We start from the raw sequence: 20,073 nt of genomic DNA, 5'->3' as shown, positions 1-20,073 counted from the left end.
CTGAACTCCCTGTACCTATACATACAATACATGAAGACGTAATTAATTATGTACAAAGCAATGATTCCCAACCCAGTCCACAAAGCACACAAGTGGTCCAGGTTTTGTCAGTATCCCCAGTGGAACACAAATGGGCAATGTCTAAATCCTAAACTGTTGGTGTGCCTCAAGGACTGAGTGGTGCAAAGTGGTGGGTAAAGTTCTAAACGTGGAACAATCACCATGGAAAAGCATGGAATATTCCAGCTGTTTGTTCCAAGTCTAGAACTCTGAACTATAAGCAATCCCCTAGAACATTGAGGCATATGTAGTTTATGCAGTGCATATATTAAAACAAAAACATATCTGTCAGTAAGTGTAAGTTTCCTGTCCCTGTAACCTTGTAACACAAATAACAAATGCTATTGCATAGGGATATGTTATTCAGCATAGGATAGGATTGTTTATTTTTCCTAGATTTATCTCTTTTATAATTTTTTTTCACTCCATGTACATTACTTGGATATTATACCTGTCAACTCTTTGCTTTTCTATAGTGTGTTTATTTTGTCACATGTTTTGTATTTATAGGCTAGTAAATATGGGTCGCTCTCTGTTAGACAAGTGGCAAGGTTCACAGGATAGAGTCCTCCGTAGGAGGAAATACAAGGTTCATCTCATTTAGGATACAGGTTAAAAAACATTGCGGAATTCCAGGAGCAGAATACAATAAATGTATCTGTGTTTCCGCAATGAAACAAACCCAGCCGCGGAGGACTTGCTCCTTCTAACAGGGATCCTGTGGTGAGATGTGCATTGTGCTCTCTGGCAGAAGGATTATTGAGGTGTAACTTCATATCCATTTTCATCATAAGTTATCACTTGGGTTACCCACTTCTATGTCTTCAGAGATGTCACCGAATAAGGCTGGACTGATGTCTGTAAAAGTAAATAAGAAGACTGTTGGAAATACTTAATGGAACACTACATACAAAAATCAAATTACGAACATTTAGCAGATATACTAGACCCAGATCAACGCAGACACTTACTTCAACCTTGAATTATAGGGTGTCAGGAAAACATTTGAGATTTATAAAGTATCCTGTTCTCTTGAAATCTTGAAAGCCTGCAACACTTTTATGAAAAAAGCCTGCAGGGACTGGAACATTGAATATCACGCCAAAATAACCAAGCTATGACTACAACAAAATTTGGGAATTTTTACCTAAAGTCAGCCATTCTTACCTAAATTTTGTAATTCAATTTTCAACATACTACAGCCTTATAACTGCGTACTTATGGGAATTTACTAGACTTGTGCTCAGTGGCAAAATGTGTCCAAAAAAAACAACAAAAAAAAACAGGAAGGCGTAATTTAAAGCTTATGGTCGTTTGACTCATTAGAATTTTGTATACTGAAAAGCAATTTGGGAAACAAATCAGAGAAAACAAAGGGAAAAAATGGGTCAATCAGTGTACTAATGATAGATAGATAGAATTTTGGGTTCACATATCAGGTGGGAAAAAGTAACCAATAGAGGAAGATAAACAAGATGCTAAGCAATAAATCTATAATATAATATATAGAGATATTTTTTTTATTTTTTGTTACTGATCCTCACTTTTTCCCCTCAATTGGTAACTTCTCACTTGAAACGGGAATAAAATCAATATTTAGTTGCTGTCGCCTAGCCATCAATTAATTTTTTTTCCCATTAGTTATCTTTTTTTTTATCACAAACACAAATCAAATGAACATGCTTGTCCATTGCATGAGTAAATTTTTTTGTGATTAGTCTATATGGTAGAAAATTGGGAATTCGGATGAACCCCCAATCTCAGTTAAGTAGTCTGGGTGCAGTGGCCCTCCTGTTTTGAGTCTGTGATGTAAATATTGCTGTTTTAGAGATACAATTTCATTGCGGGCTACGCACAAGACTCGTGACTGTGTCCCTGATGGCTACTAGATGGTGCTTCCACACTCCTAACCAAGTCTTTGATATTTAACTTCCAATTGCATTGCATGAGGATGTAAAATGTCCTCTGATGCTTCTCATAATTCATTGCTTCTCTATGAGAAGCATTTGATTGCCAAAGTGTGGCAATTGGCAGAGTACAACAATTTGCACACATGTGCCTTTTGTCCACAATGCTCTTGTATGAGAAGCACTTGATTGGACAAAAGGGTATCAAGCATGATGTCCTCAGAGAGGCTGATGGGCTGCTCAGAAGAGGACTTCTTTCGCTGGATTCAAAGTGAGTAAATTATTATTTTGATGGATTCTTTTTTTTTTTTTTTTTATTAAAATAGGGGGCCCCTCAATCTAAAAAAACTGCCTGGCTATTTCAGCACCAATTGTTTTATATTTTATATTTACTAAGGGTATCACAGTGTTCGTTCACACTAAATGTGAATTATTGGGAGTTAAAGCAAAGGTCAAACCATTGACTTGGAGAGTTGTTGTTTTTACACATCAGCTATTTTTACCTAAAATGCTTAATTCAGGGTTATCTAAAATGTGAAATTTGTAGCAAATTAAAACCCAAAATGTATGCTAAAATAGCTTCTTTGGAAATATTTTCTCAATCCGTGAGTCACAGCGCAGCTATTTTCCATAGCGCTTTACAATATTGTAAGAGGGGGGATTTAACTATAAATAGGACAATGACCAGAAAACTTACAGGAACGATAGGTGGAAGAGCACCCTGCTCAAATGAGCTTACAGTCTATAGGTTCTATCAATACTTGTAGAGTGGAACTAAGTACCCTAAAGGTTTACATATTACTTATCTCATATTACTGCTACATTTTTCTCATGTCCCTAGCTACAGTGTTACCTTGCATTAAGTATAAACAAAGTCTAATACTTTATTTTACCATGTACGTTGGTTAGTGGAAAACCGACCAAGTGTAAATATGGCAACCTTTATGTTTAGACCAAGCACAAAGGAGAGTTGTGTTTATTTTCTGCAGTCAGTAATTCACTTGTATAAAAGGACAAACAATCTGACGTTTGTTTGTAATAATGCAAGCAATCCCACAGCAGCGCACTCAGTTATTAGTTATTTTTCTCACAACTTGTATTTCAGAATAAATTACTTTGTCCAGGTTAATTACAAAGCAAAAAGGTAGGAGTGATTCTGCTAGGGAAATTAGGAAATGCACAAAATAGTTCTTAACTTGCCTTTCCTATCTTCCCTAGCAGTATCGCCCCCCTCCTGTTTTGCTTTGTATCTTTCCTTAGGATTTACGGCCTAAGGAAAGTCTAATTCATTTATTTCTATTTTTTGCACACAAAATTTGCACTTTATAAGGTTTGATAGGTTGTAATGGTCACCACAGATATTTATATAGGTTACTTGATTATATAGCACAATCCAAGCACCCTAATGAACGATGCTCCTTACATAGATCTACCGGACCTTGTCTTACCTCATCTTATTCATAATCGCTGCAGTATTTAGCAAGCATCATTGCATGTCCACTTTTCACGTTCCTATTCTGAGATTTTATAACTTCATGATCACCAAACAAAATCTTGTATGGTTATGTATGACGGAAATTATAGGGAAACACATAGAAAAAAATATGAATAAAGGACTTCAAAAAGTTAGTAGCAGATAAGGGGCAAACATCTTTACCTTATTTATAATTTTGTATGGGAAAACCTATATTCCATTATAAATGTGGTGCAGCTACTGGCTGGAGTCCCCCATTTAAATGTGCAGAGGGCAACAGGCTCCTCTCAGTAGTCCAAATGAAAATGTTATTTATATATTGGCCAGTGCTGGCCTCATTCAAACATGATACAAGTTGGCAAGTGCTACAAAATATTATGAGATACCTACACGGACTAGTTTATGTTCTATATACAGTATCTCACATTTTTGTAAATATTTTGTTATATCTTTTCATGTGACATCACTGAAGAAATTACACTCTGCTACAATGTAAAGTAGTAAGTGTATAGCCTGTATAACAGTGTAAATTTGCTGTCCCCTCAAAATAACAACACACAGCCATTAATGTCTAAACCGTTGGCAACAAAAGTGAGTACACCCCTAAGTGGAAATGTCCAAATTGGGCCCAATTTTCCATTTTCCCTCCCCGGTGTCATGTGACTCGTTAATGTTACAATTACAAGGTCTTAGGTGTGAATGGGGAGCAGATGTGTTAAATTTAGTGTTATCGCTTACACTCTCTTATAATGATCACTGGAAGTTCAACATGGCACCTCATGGCAAAGAGCTCTTTCAGGATCTGAAAAAAAGAATTGTTGCTCTACATAAAGATGGCCTAGACTATAAGAAGATTGCCAAGATTGCGTCATATCCAGAGGTTATCTTTAGGAAATAGACATTTGAGTGCTGCCAGCATTGCTGCAGAGGTTGAAGGGGTGGGGGGGTCAGCCTGTCAGTGCTCAGACCATACGCCGCAAACTGCATCAAATTGGTCTGCATGGCTGTCGTCCCAGAAGGAAGCCTCTTCTAAAGAGGATGCAGAAGAAAGCCCACAAACAGTTTGCTGAAGAAAAGCAGACTAAGGACATTTATTACTGGAACCATGTCTTGTGGTCCGATGACACCAAGATAAACTTATTTGGTTCAGATGGTGTCAAGCGTGTGTGGCGGCAACCAGGTGAGGAGTACAAAGACAAGTGCGTATTGCCTAGAGTCAAGCATGGTAGTTGGAGTGTCATGGTTTGGGCCTGCATGAGTGCTGCCGGCACTGGGGAGCTACAGTTCATTGAGGGAACCATGAATGCCAAAATGTACTGTGACATACTGAAACTGAGCATAATCTCCTCCCTTTAGAGACTGACCCGCAGGGCAGTAATCCAACATGATAATGACCCAAAACACACCTTCAAGACGACCACTGCCTTGCTAAAGAGACTGAAGGTAAAGGTGATGGACTGGCCAAGCAGGTCTCCAGACCTAAACCCTATTGACCATCTGTGGGGCATCTTCAAATGAAGGTGGGGGAGTGCAAGGTCTCTAACATCCACCAGCTCTGTGATGTCATTATGGACAATTGGAAGAGGACTCCAGTGGCAACCTGTGAATCTCTGGTGATCTCCATGCCCATGAGGGTTAAGGCAGTGCTGAAATATAATGGGGGCCACACAAAATATTGACAATTTGGGCCCAATTTGGACATTTCCACATAGGGGTGTACTCACTTTTGTTGCCAATTGTTTAGACATTAATGGCTGTGTGTTGAGTTATTTTGAGAGGACAGCAAATTCCCACTGTTATACAGGCTGTACACTTACTACTTTACATTGTAGCAGAGTGTCATTTCTTCAGTGTTGTCACATGAAAAGATATAATAAAATATTTACAAATATGTGAGGGGTGTACCAACCTTTGTGAGATACTGTATCTCCTGCTAGACCATGGTGCTGTGTATACATGTGTCACATATATTCACTACATCATTCAAGAACGACCTGGTAGGTACTCATGCACATGACATTGTGGGAATAAATTTATATAGGCTGAAATAATATATGAAATACCGGTACATTGTAGTAATCCAGAGTATGTTGACTGCTGTTCTGTGTACTTCATTATTTTCACAAGTAGCCAAACATTCCAACACAAAATCACCATTAGCGGAATTATTCCTGTGTGGAGGTCATTTTTTTACATTCTTTCCTTTACTTACTGTCTGGAGGATGATGGAACAAAGCTTCATGTTTGTAGATATTTCCATTTACAGCAGGAGGACTCTCAGTCTCTGTGTTCAAGGTACTTTCGGTCGGTTCCCTCATATCTTCCAACTCCTCTTCTTCCTCGTCATCTACCAACACCATGACTTCAGTTCCTGACGATCTAAAACAGTCAGGATAAGTGATGTTTATCACCAAGCGAATTAATCTTACCAACAAAAACATTTACTATTTCTGCAAAGCATTGTCATCGGGGGAAACTATGTATTGTTTCTCTCACTTGTATGAGACCAATTTTATTTTTAAAATATATAAACTAGATCTTAGCAAACTATTGTAGTCAGCTCTGGGCAACAGACCAGTGCAACAATTGCACTTTTGTATATAGTATATAGCATAGTATAGCATAGTATCGTTTTTTATTTTTTTAAGCCTTTTCTTTTCACCATGTGTTTTCTTTCTGTTGGAACACTCTAAATAATTGTTTTCAAATAACCACAGAGGTTTACCAGTACAGTCCTCTCTGGTACTTACTACTGGACTGATTTTCGATTTCCTTTATTGTGCTTTAAGGGATTTATTATGTTCCCTGGCCGACGTGCCATACAAGTGTTCATGATGCTATACTCATGCCTATTTTTTTAGTACTTAACCTTTCAAGGCAGTGCATTGACTTCAATGAGATAAAGCAGGTACAGTGTATCTTTTTAACATGCATTAAAGGGTCATTTTTTTAAATATATATTTTAGGTCTGAATATAGGAACTGTGCAACAGCCATGACTGGTTTGTGCCACCTTCTTCTGTTCTATGAAAGGTAGACCCCAGCTGTTGCAGATCTACAGACCTCACTAAACAGAGTGGAATACTTTTATTTTATTTTTTAAACACAAAAAAAAACAACAAAAAAAACTGATAATGAAAACAAATTAAAGGAACACTTCAAATACCATTACCATTAGAGTACACTGTAGAGTTTATGGTGCCAGAAGAGCATTCGTGCTCCCCCATCGCCCAATGAAAGTAAGGGTGCCAGTGCCACTCTCCAATCCTCACGGCTGAATGTGAGAACTGGAAGGCTGCTAATTCTAGGAGGTTATTATATCTCCTGAAGCTCTGCAAGGTTAACTGAGAGCATCAAAGTGAATACATAAATTACTATAAACAAAACAAAGAAACAAAAAATAGTGTAATATTAATAATAATGATACACCTATACAATAAGTGGAATATTGCACTCAAAAGCTCTACATTGATGTTAGGTATATCACCCAATAGCTGGTACAAACTTATACTTCCAAGTCATTTGGGTGATATAACTACAATCAAATCTACTCTTTGTGAGTGCAATATTCCACTTATATTATAGATGTATCAACAATATTATACTATTTGTTTCTTTGTTCTGTTTGTAGATATTTATGTATGTATTTTGATATTTCTATTAAGAGGATTCTTTTATATCTACAATTTTAGTGTGGAAATGGTAAATGTAATTTCAGATCCTTCCATATATTTTACAGTATTTTACAGTATAATTTAACTGAGAACATCAGTTGATCATTCTCAACCAATAAAATAAGCCCTGCACTATCAGGCTTTAACTCAGTGATAGACCCTAGGTAAAAAGTAAAACTTAATTTAAAATTAAAGGAAATGGGGGAGCCAGGGCCTGTAGTGGTTATGGTTTCTGGAGTGTTCCTTTAATTTCACAGTGAAGACTTTTCATGAGCCCCAAGTATTTAAAGCTCACCATGATCTCAATTCTCAGAGTAAAAAAAAATCATAATCAAATGTATCTTAAGAGTTTGCTGAGATACCATACATGATAAATTATAAAATGCTCATGACCTTATTATCATACTTTTGCAATAAGTACATAGATGAAGTTCTAGAGAACAAGCAAAATATACATACTCACCGTAAAAAATGTGCTGCCATAGTCCAACAAGCAGAATGAAAAGAGAAATAAAGAAAGAAAATTATGTTACTAGAACAACTAGCTTACTTTCATAAACACATAAAATATTTAGCTTTATAATAATTGACATGTTCTGCTAATTAATAATAATTAAATGTATTACTTTTACACGAACCAACAGAAGCTAGACATATGTATGAAAGGTTTTCCCTGATTTTTTTTAAATCTACGTTTCTTTTTAACTGTATCAAAATATACCAAAAAGTGACTTAACATGATAAAACTTTAAAATAATATCAACAAATGCTATTCACCTGCATGCCATTGCCCTTATTAGGTGAACACGTGAGATGCAGGACACAGCTACATGGAGGCAAGCACATGTAAAAAATTGTACAAAAATTTACCTTCACTGTGTACAAAAATATGTATAGTGAAGGTAATGGGATTTAATGAGGTAAAAGTAAGCTGCAATACAGCTGCAAACATATATGGTCAACATATCAAATTCTGAATATGTGATTTAATGAGGTAAAAGTAAACAGACAAGGTTTTCACTAAAGTATAAAAAGTTGACAATGCAAAATGAAAAGGCTACTCCGAGCATCACAACCATTACAGACCACTGGATGAAATATGATGCTAGTAGTACCCTGGCACCGTTCCCCAGTAATGGGGCAAAACATTTTGCAATGGGTTGCCTCTTTTCTGGGTCCCACCGGTTGTGAGTCTCCTCTAAATGTCAGGAGACGCACATTTAGCATCTTCTCTGCAAAGCTATAGCACCCGTATAGAGATCCCATTTCATTGGCCTAGTGTCAGCTGAGCACTGCCAGCCAATGAATGACCCTCTCTGCAAGGAATATGCACAGTATTGACATCAATGTTCCAGATGGAACCATTAGCCACCTATATTCCAGGTATCTTATGACGTTGCCAGAAAAGGAGTTACACCTTCAGCAGGTAACTTTAATATCTCTGTGTGTGCGGTGTTTCATACTGAAATGCTACACATATAAAGTTTAAGCCCACTTAATATTTCAAATCACTAAAGTGATCATGGCGCTTGGAGTAACACTTGCTTTCTAAATTTTAGGTCATATTAGCCGAATTGAAAACATGGCTAGCTGATTTGGAGATGATTTCTTCTTTGGTTATTTTGGTAAAAGTTTTGGAAGTCCCTTTGAATCCAGTTATTTGGATTCAGGTGGGAATATGTATGGACAGGATTTGTATGGCTTTGGTTGATGGGTATTGAAATCTCACATTTGCTGGAAGGACACTGATCTCTCTGGTATTGCAATAAGGAATGTTTCGTACCTTTCAGGTAGAGTTGAGGGTCACAGTAATAAATAATGCCTGTGATTAAAGCCACCACCAGGAGAACGAGGATAAGGATCGCAAACACCAGTCCGAGAATGTTACGTGGCTCTGAAAAACAAATATAATACAACACAGCACATTAAGTAATCCTTCAGTTTAATCCTTTAGGGACTAGTAACATTGACTGCAAAATTCACAATGTAATTACTGAAGTCTTTTACCGGTATCAAATTTCCAATTTATGTAGCATAAACAGCACTAGATGGAACTAGTACTGCCAAGTGGGATTTTCTATTGTGGAATAGGATGATTAAAAACAGGTTGTTAACAAGGTTAGACTGTTATTGGTCCTTAAGGGACCGTTAATAATGAAATCTTTAATCATGAGATCCTTGTCGGCAGGATACAGCTATGGTGACACTGACCTGAAGGATGAATATTTAACATTATACAATAATGTTTTTTATGTGGTCCTTGTAGGCACTGGCAGGACAAAGCTATGAGGACACTGACCTGGAGGATAACCATTTAAAATGACACTAGTTACCATTTCAAGAGGTTGTTACACTTAAAAGGAATGAGCACATTCTGCTGCAAGACAAAAAAACAAACAAACAGTAAAAACATTTAAACTACTTACTGGTTACTGTCAGATATACATTAATCTCTTTCATCCCCAAGACGTTCTCTGCTTTGCAGACATAGTATCCCTCATCTCCATCATTGGAGCAGTTGGATATTGTGAGAAAGGAAGTCGTGTTGCTCTGGAAGATTAAGTATTTTTTTCCTGATTGGAGTTCCATGTCTGGGTTACTCCAGTTGCGAAGCCAAGTGATCACGGCCAGGGGAATGGCCCCCGAAGCAGTACAGGACAGGGTTACATTCCCCCCCAGGAGACAGGTGCGCAAGGGCTGGGACTCAAGCACAGGAAGTGCTGCAATAGAGAAAGATTATAGCTCCAAATCAGTGAACACAGAAAATGTAACGGGGAAGCAACACCAGTGGAGGAATTTGCACACAGAATTCGCAGCTAGATGCCATAAGCACTAAATCACACATAAGTCTGGGAGGACCTTACTACCATCCCAACATGGCATGGTGGTCTGTGTCTCATCCTCTTGGACTAACGGAAGCCTGGCAAATACTGTGCTCTAAATTGGGAGAGTGTGTTGCACAAAAAAAACAACTGTATCCGGTAAAATAGAAGCCAGGTTGAAGAATGTGAAAATGTGGACAGTTTGACCTAAGTGTTGCAATTGCCCAGTCAATACTCAACTTTTTCTGGTTTAGTGGAATAAAAAAACTAAAAAAAACTCATGCATTATTCAGATTTTAAAATGAAATATTGATTCAAATGTAAGCTCATTTTATGGATGTTTTATTTTTTCCTGGTGAAGTGATTTCACTGTGCAGGAAATTACCACTAAGGTAATGCCGGATACATAACAACATTTCATCCCATGAGAGTAAAGGCTGGAATGAGATTTGATATTTACAGACTGAACTACCTGCATGTCATTGGAGTTTACATGTGCTAATAACAAGCCACCAAGGAATGTTGTGATTGCTGGTATACTACAGCACCCTCTCCTGGGATTTCAATTGTATCATTTCCAGAGTGAGAATTGTGCTCAAAGAATGTCCCTGCCATGCTGCTCAACAATCAAAAGCCATTTTTCTAAGGGTAAAAGACAGTGTATAGTAGAGCTATTTTCCCCTTAAAGTGGTTATTAGTTTTAGATTTTTTTTTATGTTTTTATATCATGACCAGTGAAATACAAAGAACAGGTGTACAGAAAACTAAAGCAGCACTACACAGAAATACATGGTGTGCGCTAAATGACAACATTTTGTGCGTTCCATTTAGAATTTCTTATCTCCTACTTTGCTAATAGCCCGCAGGAGCCGTGTGTGATTAAAGTTCAATTACCAGAGCAGGAGATAAAACAATTCAAAATTCTTAAAGCACACTGTACTGTAATAGCTGTCTGAAAATGAAACCATTTTTTCATGCAGATGTGAGTCACCAGCTAAGGGAGGTGTAGCTAAGGCTGAATAAACAGAAAAAAAAGTTAATTGGCTCCTAATTATCATTGAATTAATCAGTGAGAGTTCAGGGGCATGATCTATACGCCAAAACTGCTTCATTAAACTAAAGTTGTTTTGGTACCTAGGGTGTCCTTTTAAAGGGGCACTATAGTCACCAAAACAACTTTAGCTAAATTAAGCAGTTACGGTGTATAGATCATGCCCCTGAGGTCTCACTGCTCAATTCTCTGCCGTTAAGCTAGCATTACAATACTGAAAGAGGACTACATCTTCACATCGAAAAAAAGATCCTCTGAGGAAGTCACTTTGAGTGATGAAACGCGTTGGGCGGGTACCATTGGTGACATCAATGGTAAAGTTGATTATAGGCTTCTTTTATATGTTTTTATGTTATGTATAAAATAAATGCGCTGTTTATTTTATTATACTGGTGTCCTGCACAATTTGTCTTTCATTTTATTTCATCGAGGTTTTTGCCCTTATTCTGTTTCAAATTGGTGAATAATGGACCGGTAAAGATTTTACAGATGGCTCTCTTATATTGATGTTTATAAGAGACAATTTTTGGTGGCGGTGTTTAGTGGGTACTGCACCATTATTTTCTTTATATTCTATAGGAACTGCTGTATATCCGCTCTATATATATATATATACTCTATATATCTTGGGTGAAACAGACTTTTTTTTACCGAAAAGTATATTTTATATGATTTTATATGATCATATGTGTGAACCACTGTCACAACTATTTTTTCTTCAAATAACAGTAGTCTGACCAAACATGACTGCTCAGCCAGATTAAGAATAATACAATGACAATGTCTAAAAAAACAAATACACATATATATATATATATATATATATATATATACACACACACACACACACACACATAATGTAAAATATGTACACTATTAAGTGTCATTAAATTTAATAAACATTTAAAAACTGAGAAGTGAAAGTGAAAATTTGATGACAGTTATCCTTTAACTCACGGCTTAACTCGCAGAAAAAACAGCTGGGTGTACTTACTGCTTTGTGTTTTCTAGGAAGATATTTCGAGTGATGTTTACTATACTGTTATATCAACTTTTTATAATGAATGAATGACTGCATATACACTGCAGCTGCACCCACTACATTTCTTATTTCATACTGAGTTATTTGAAGAATGTTTTCACTTATCCGATAATAAAGGACTTACAGTGAAGCTCTGTCACCCACTGATGTTGACACGCCAGGCTTAGTAATTGCTGTTATCAACCCACATCTTTCATGCAGTGTAAATACCATACAGGGCATGCCATTCACGTGCTAGCCTAGTTAATAGCCAATAGGTTTTGGAATGATTGTACACTACTGTTTTAGAGCAGTGTAGGTAAGGTTTTTACAAGCTAACTGTAAGAGCGGGAAATCATGCATGCAGTAATATTCAATACAAACAGAGGGTTGTGTATGTTAAGTAACTATAGGGGGTAAGAGTCTGAGATGAGCAATAAAGCCAGAAACTAATGGAATTAGCTCACAAACTAATTTAGTCCCTGTGATGATTTCTCCATCTTTTTACCCACTCAGCGATATTTTTATACATTTCCCCAACAAACATTTATTAACAAGTGACAGGAAACAGCCTAAACATGTATTATATTATTTTACACAGAAAATACACACAAGCATTGTTTTAACAGATTATACAACAGGGAAGTTAAATAAACTGTTCTAGATAGAAACTCTCAGTGGACATTGTCCAGGAAGCTTAAATGGACACTATAGTTACCAAAATAACTTTAGCTTAATGAAGCAGTTTTGGTGTATAGATCTTGCCACTGCAGCCTCACTGCTCAATCCTCTGCCATTTAGGAGTTAAATCATTTAGTTTATGCACCCCTAGGCACACCTCCCTGCATGTGACTTGCACAGCCTTCCTAAATACTACCCAAATAAAGTAATGTTTACACTTCCTTTATTGCAAATTCTGTTTAATTTAAAATTGTTGTATCTCCTTTTCTTTTAATAACCTTCTAGACCCTACAGGAGCCTCCTGTATGTAATTAAAGTTTAATTTACAGAGCATATGATAACTGTTGAATTAAGTTACATCTGATTGATAATTAAACCATTTTCTTTTCACCTTGGCTGTGTCAGTCACAGACAGAGGAGGTGTGTCTGTGGCTGCATAAACAAAAAAAAGTGTTTTAATACCTCAATGGCAGTGAATGTCAGAGGCATGATTTATATACTAAAACTACTTCAATAAACTAAAGTTGTTTTGGTAACTATAGTGTCCCTTTAAAAACAATATTTTCCAATAAAGCATGAATGTACCTCAAACCACATATGGTAGGGATTACTCAATTATGTTCAAATGGTTCCTGAAAGTTCGATTGAGAACAACTGGTCTAAGTACAAAAGTACTTGCGTTCAAAACACAGACATTTACAAATAATTACTACTTGTCTGCATTTAATACTAGTAGTACTTTACTAATCAAATTGCAAATTGTATATGTGCACAAATTAGAATTATTTTAGCACTGCTAAGTATATACTAAGTAATGTGTTCTATTTTGTGGAAGTGATCTTGTCGGTGCACTTTTTTTTATTATTTATCACAGTAGTACAATTATATTGTAGATTTGTTACAATTAAAGCCAATACAAGGAAAATAAATCTGATTGTTAATTTATTATGACTTTTTTCATCATGCTGTTTATATTTATGATGATTTTTTTTTTTCAATTGCGGCCGGTTAGTACATGCCCCTCTTAATGTGCAACCTTGTCTTAAAGAAACACTATAGCATTAGAAATGTAATTATGTGTCCCTTTGCCCCGGTGAATTACATTAAAAAAATAATTAAAAAATTACAATTATTCTTTTCCTTACCTGTCAACCTCCCACATCACAGAGGAGGCATAGCATAGTGATGGTCCTATACTCCTCATACAGGAATAAGCATGCATTCAAACTTACCTGGGCTTCCGTGTCATGTGACCGAGTTTTACTCAGTCAGTGTCGCAGAAGCATCTCTAGTGGCTGCTATACTAACAGCCACTAGAGGAGGACTTACCCTGCAATGTAAACATCGCAGTTTCTCCCAAAACGGCAATGTTTTATATTGCAGAGTTAAGACAACAGGGACAATGCACCCAGACCACTTCTTTGAAATGGAATGGTCTGGGTGACTATAGTGTTCCTTTTCCTTCCAATTAGACTTGACAAAGATTTGTCAGAGCTGAAAAATAGTCCCACATGAGTTTGCCACGAGCTCCTGGAGGAGCCTGCTTGCCAGCCTCCTGCTCACAGACTACGGGCCCTGCAGAGAAACCTGTAAAAGACTACCGAATTTGACCGACCGTTAAACACTGATTCAGTGGAACTGTTTTGGGCATAGGACCATGTGCACAGTCGGTTAACCCCTGAACCGATCTGGGTGATTTTTGGATATGTTGGTCCCACAGATCGGGGCTATCAGGGGACATGACTGTGGGGTTTCCATGTGTTTTGGGGGTACTTTCAGGTTATTGTAAAATGTATGCTTTCTGTGCCTGAAGATAATTGAGTTTAGTACAGTGCCTGACTCAATTATCTCTCAGGCACAGGGGAGTGATTACCCTGTTTTGTGTGGGAGCGTCCTGGACCTGAGAGCCAATATAATTACAGTGTGTACTTTGTCATAGTCCCCTCTCAGGTCCAGTGGGGAATGCTCCTGAAATTTGTCATGGACTTGCATATAAGGCCAGTTGTGGCTGCCACTAAACAGTTCCTCTTCACCCTCAACATAGAGCCTTGCCTCATGTGTGGAGGGGACAGCAATATTCACTCTGGGGATAGCTATATCACTATACTCCCTTGGATTACAACACTAGCCCTTGTAAGAGCTATCCTGCTATACTCTCTGGAGTAGGAGAGGTCTGCCCACTGGAAGCTGGATCCCTGACTGGTGGGTGGAGGACAGTGAGACCCCAGCCAAGCTGCGGCAGCTGTGGGGTTTACACTGGTTATGGTGTTCCAGTGTGGTGCTAATGGTGCTCGCAATTACTAGTAATCAGCCAGGCAGTCCGTTGCACTTCTATTCAACTAAAGTCTTCCTTAGCACGACTCCTGTGTGCCCAGACCACTTCTTGATATCTATTTAACATCCCGTTAGAGACACCAGGACAGCATTTTAAAAACAGAGATTTAAGATTTCCACAATCTGCATGATATTTATAAACACACCCTAAGCTGCTTCCAGAATTATTTACTAAACCATGAACTGATCAGGGAAATACAAACTAAACTGGAAAGTAATAAGTTACAGATTTTGTTTTCTTCCCATTCATTATGGCTTAAAATTTGCAGCCTCACATGTGAGTTCTCCATAAACTGTTTAATGAATAAATCACTATGTATTCTTACCATGCATTTAGAATTAAAATTAATTTAGGGTGCATATGAACTATGCATTTTATTGGGTGGCCCTCAGTCAACACCTCGCTGCAATGACTAATAGAGGTATGCTGTAGGATTTATGTACCTGGGTAAGGCTCATATAAAAGATTCCATAATATTCTCAGGCTCCCAGCTGCCAAAATCCTCTACTACTCCATCTCATTGTTCCAAAGGGAACAGGCCTCCTTTCTCACTCCCATGTGAGTCTGTAATGTGTGACGTTATGACATAATAAAGACAGCAGTCAACCTCCTACTATCACACCAATCAGATAAAGCCTGGCAGTGAAATTTTAAACTTTTGGGGACAAGGTGCTAGGCCCTGGTGTTCATGGGTGTTAGGAAGTCTCCTAACTGACCTCACACTGGAGCTGCCTCAGATGACAAAGTATCTGTTTTTGCAAAACACGCAACAACTGCCATCATAAACACAATAGTAAGACTTTCTGAAGATATCTCTATGTTGGCACCGTAGACCAATAATTTTAGGCATGTGTACAACATTTTAAAACAAGAAAGTGCATAGGCTAGTTATTAAGTCTTTATAAATACATTTAAAAAATAGGGTAAGCAGGTAAAAGATCAGTTTATCCGGTATATATGCTTAAGTGTGTTCCACTGACAATGGCGGGAGGGGACGGGGGGCGCCACTCCTAAGTTTCACACAGGGTATCTGGAGGCCTAAATGACTTTGTAATTGTGATTTAGCTAATTCAAAGTTAAAGTCATTTTCACATGGTGTTCACCATTGTATCCCTCCCTCTATTAGTTATAAGTCAGCAAGAAGCAGACCTGTATTGAGGGCAGCATAGCATGTGATCAAGTTCTCTGACAAGCCTGGCCAATGATACAAGGGATACAGTCAATGTAGAAACTGAATCCATATAATTATGAAATGTTCAACATTTCGTTTAGTGTTATATTTCTGGTATACCGATTTGGCTAGTTTTACTTCCCTAATCTCTGTACTCCTTATTCTGACCTGGCATTTAGTTTCTGTGTACTTCTGGATTCTGTGACCTTGTTTACTGACTTAGTCTTCAGGAAGGAAGCACCCTTAGTGGCTGTTAGTCTGACAGCAACTAGAGCCATGTTTTTCTGAATTGTCAGAACGAAGGTGCAGGGTCTAGGCAACAAAGTCACTTCAGTAATATGAAGTGGTTTTAGTGCTTAAAGTGTTCCTTTAAATATTTTACCAACGATCACTTGCTCTTCCACCAACATGACCAGCTAGATGTTGTGAACAGAATATCACAACATGCAGTTGCACATGCAGCCTCCCATACCGCTAATCAGAGAGCACTGAGATATGGACAAGTAATAGCAATAACAAAAAATAATACATTGTAAAAAAAAAATACACCGATGCATTTGCTAACAATGTAATATACACAATATACAGATGGAATTTTATTCTTTATAAAATGCCACCAGGCTGTTACATTATGGAAGGTGCACTTTAAAGAAACATTTATCCACAAAGAGCATGCTGTGTTCTTGCATACAAATATTGCATTGATACTGATTATATACTGTCCTAAAGAGGATGATAAAGCAAGACAAAAACAATGATTTTACTATGTTTTACCTGTCTGAAGTTGGCACTTCTCTTTTCTTTGATCATTTGTCAGGTGCTTTCCTTGGCATTCAAATTGTTGGCCAGCACTAAGCTGGGTGCGATTTAATGATAGTACCAAGGGGTCACTGATGCCGGTCTGATTTTTCAGTGCTTTGTCATCTTGTATCCACTGCAGATCTGGAGAGGGGTATCCCCCTGGCCAGCTGCAAGAGAGAACTAATTGCAAAAGATCATCTGAATTGTTTGCATAGCATGCCATTGGAAAGCTAGGTGGATCTGTAAGAAATAAGAGTAAATAAGACCACTAAATAACAAAAACATGTAGAACTGTAATATCTGTGTTATTTCACAACAGAATTATCAGAAAAGGTAAGTTATAGTGATGCGCTGTGACTTTAAAAAAACTCTGGCAAGAGACAAAGGGATCCAATGTCTTGCTTAAAGGGACAATCTTAGCACCAAACCTACTACAGCTTAAAGAAACACTATGGGCTATTTTGTCTCAATATATTTCCTACGCCTGACATTTCTAGACACTGGGCGGAGCTACCAGTGTCCAGAAGTGTCAATCTCTGACTCCCAGCCATAACCAGTGATGGCTGCAGAGATATTGGCTGTATCTATGGAGAATCTCGCGAAATCCTCCATAGACCTCAATGCAGTACTCTCACGCATGCGATACGATGGATGAGGACAGATGAAGGCCAGCCAAAAGAATACGGCTGCACCAGCGAGGGACAGGTTCAGGTAATAAAACCTGACCTTTCTCTCTCCTCCTGGCCACCGGACCACCAGTGGTTACACACCAGTGGTATAACCAGTGGTTATACAAAGTTCCCAGACAGACAAAGTGCTGCTTTAAGACCTTCAAAAATTAAAAGGTCTTCATTTTCAGTATCAGGATGAAGAGTATGATGATGCCAAACCACATAAGTATTCTGTACTTCACTATGAAAAGCATCAGATTGTCAGAGTGCGGCAATTGCTGTGCATGTGTATGAACCCTATGTCCCCAATGCTTCACTATGAGAAGTACTTAATCAAATTTCCAACCTACATTTCTGTGGTCTTTCTTAAAGCAACCCTCTATAAAACACTCCAAAAATTGATGGTTATTTCCCATGGCATGCTGGACGAGATGCAGACACAACATCCTTCAGAATTACAGTGTCTGAGACAGTTTGTTTTGTTTTATTAAGTTTTTCATATGATATGTAGATCCTGTGCAGTGGTATAATTGAGAACTAAATAGTTTTAAAGGGAACCTATAGTCCCAAAAAATAACAATAGTTCTGTCAACTACCCTTTGTCCTCCCCCCTTTGTTATTAAAAAATTAAATAAAGATTACTTTGCCTCATTTCCAGCTCAATGATTCCTCTGCTGCAGGTTCCCCCTCCGCCTTCGAAGAGATCAGCCTGACATCTTCTGCAATCTGCTCCAATCCAATGCTTCTCATAGAAAGGCAGCAGATTGGAAAAAAAGCATTCATGGCCAAATAAATGTTGCTATAATTCACTCAGTTCTGGAGAAGGAAGCACCTCTCGTGGTTGTCAGGAAGACAGTTACTAGAGGTGCATTTAACCTTGCAATGTTGTACAAAACTGCAGTGTATTACAGTACAGGGTTAAAATATCAGGACCCCTGCACCCAGACCACTTCACTGAGATGAAGTGTTCTGGGTGATTTAAGTGGTCCTTTAAACATATATGACATCTCCAGCACAAATCTTATAACAGTAGACTAGTGCAAAAGAAAAGAACTGAAGGGCATGTTCTACTTACGGTAAACCAGAAGTTCCATGGTTGAGGACACTTTCCGTCCACTTACGGGGTTCTCTGATGAACAGGAATAGTTACCCTGGTAATCAGAAGCTATATGGGTAATGTTAAAGTTTATAACGGATGCATTGTTATGATGAAACTGCTCTGATGTATTTTGTAATCTGTAGAGTGTCCATGTCATCTTTGGTTCAGGGTATGACTGACAGGAACAGTTAAAAGTCAGGTTAGCACCCCATGATGTGTAAAATGTGCCATTTGGGAGAATCTTTGTTGGAAAAATGTTTGCAGATATATTATGTGGACCACCTGAAAAGGGAGATAGAAATATCATGAGGCTTTTACATTGTTTTAAAATTATATAAAAAATGAAGGGGGTTACCCAGTATACCTAGGGTGTGAGGTTAAGCATTACTGACACATTTTAGCAATGAGTAATACTTTGCTAAAGGAATTTGCCTGAGCCTGATAATAAGAATTTGAAAACTTACACTTTCACATTCCAGCTAGAATCCATTTGTAAGCAATTTAACCGGAATAGCTATTTCTAAGCTCTCATAAAATATTACTTTCGGATCAGCCCTGAGCCTTTTCTTTTTCTGTAGTTTCTTTCTTGAAAACTGCTGTTTACAGCTGTACGATATATTCAAGGTAGGGACTTACCATTAATTTACAAAAAGGCAGTAGTCAGGTTCATGACTTAACTTGGCAGCTGTTGACTGACATTTTAACCTAGTTCACATGTCTATAACTACTTCTCAATCGTTCTCTTTTAACAATATCCCTAATCTTATATAGGTAAGGTCCATAAGGAAGGTATTTATACTCTTTAAAGTATAAATAACAGGTTTATTCTCCATGCCAAAATGTGTAACTTTGCATTTATCTACAGCACTGAATCTCATATGATCAGTCCAGTCCCGTAATTTATCCAGATCCTTTGGTAGAAAATATATTTAATATCCTTCTCAGATGGTATTACTTTATCTAATATTGTACCTCTTTCTAAAAACTGAATTTCAGTATAGTTTGCAAGATCATTAAACATGTTAAAAAGAACTATACCAAGTATTATTGTTTGGTGTAAGGTCCTAACGTTGATTTATATTTCATCAATCATTTGTTTCCATTGCTAAATATTCAAAGCAGTGTTTTAAAAATACCTGCCATTTGCTGACCCTCATTCACCAATTCTGTATTTGTTCTTTTTTACATCTTGACTAACCCTACCTCACTGCTAACCTATATTGGTTTTGATTTACTTGTCTGTTTGTTTCGAGGTGGATAGTTGAGCAATTATTTTTAGATTAATAATGAAAAGATAGTTTACATTT

General features: G+C 37.5%; 1 protein-coding gene across 1 annotated transcript in view; it reads right to left on the bottom strand.

The window, feature by feature from the left end:
* Positions 1-429: 429 nt before the first annotated feature.
* VSIG10 (V-set and immunoglobulin domain containing 10) overlaps positions 430-20,073 on the bottom strand; it is a 47,625-nt gene continuing 27,981 nt past the window's right edge. Inside the window, exons 3-8 of the mRNA XM_063454184.1 lie at positions 18,743-19,048; positions 16,970-17,236; positions 9,541-9,834; positions 8,895-9,008; positions 5,654-5,830; positions 430-918 (exon numbers count right to left, since the gene is read on the bottom strand). Of these exons, the coding sequence (XP_063310254.1) occupies positions 848-918; positions 5,654-5,830; positions 8,895-9,008; positions 9,541-9,834; positions 16,970-17,236; positions 18,743-19,048 (1,229 nt within the window). The 3' untranslated portion in view covers positions 430-847. The remainder of the gene's footprint in view (positions 919-5,653; positions 5,831-8,894; positions 9,009-9,540; positions 9,835-16,969; positions 17,237-18,742; positions 19,049-20,073) is intronic.

This window comes from Pelobates fuscus, chromosome 5, assembly GCF_036172605.1.
Source record: "Pelobates fuscus isolate aPelFus1 chromosome 5, aPelFus1.pri, whole genome shotgun sequence".
In the NCBI taxonomy this organism is placed as follows: Eukaryota; Metazoa; Chordata; class Amphibia; order Anura; family Pelobatidae; genus Pelobates; species Pelobates fuscus.
This window is presented reverse-complemented; position numbering and strand designations above follow the sequence as displayed.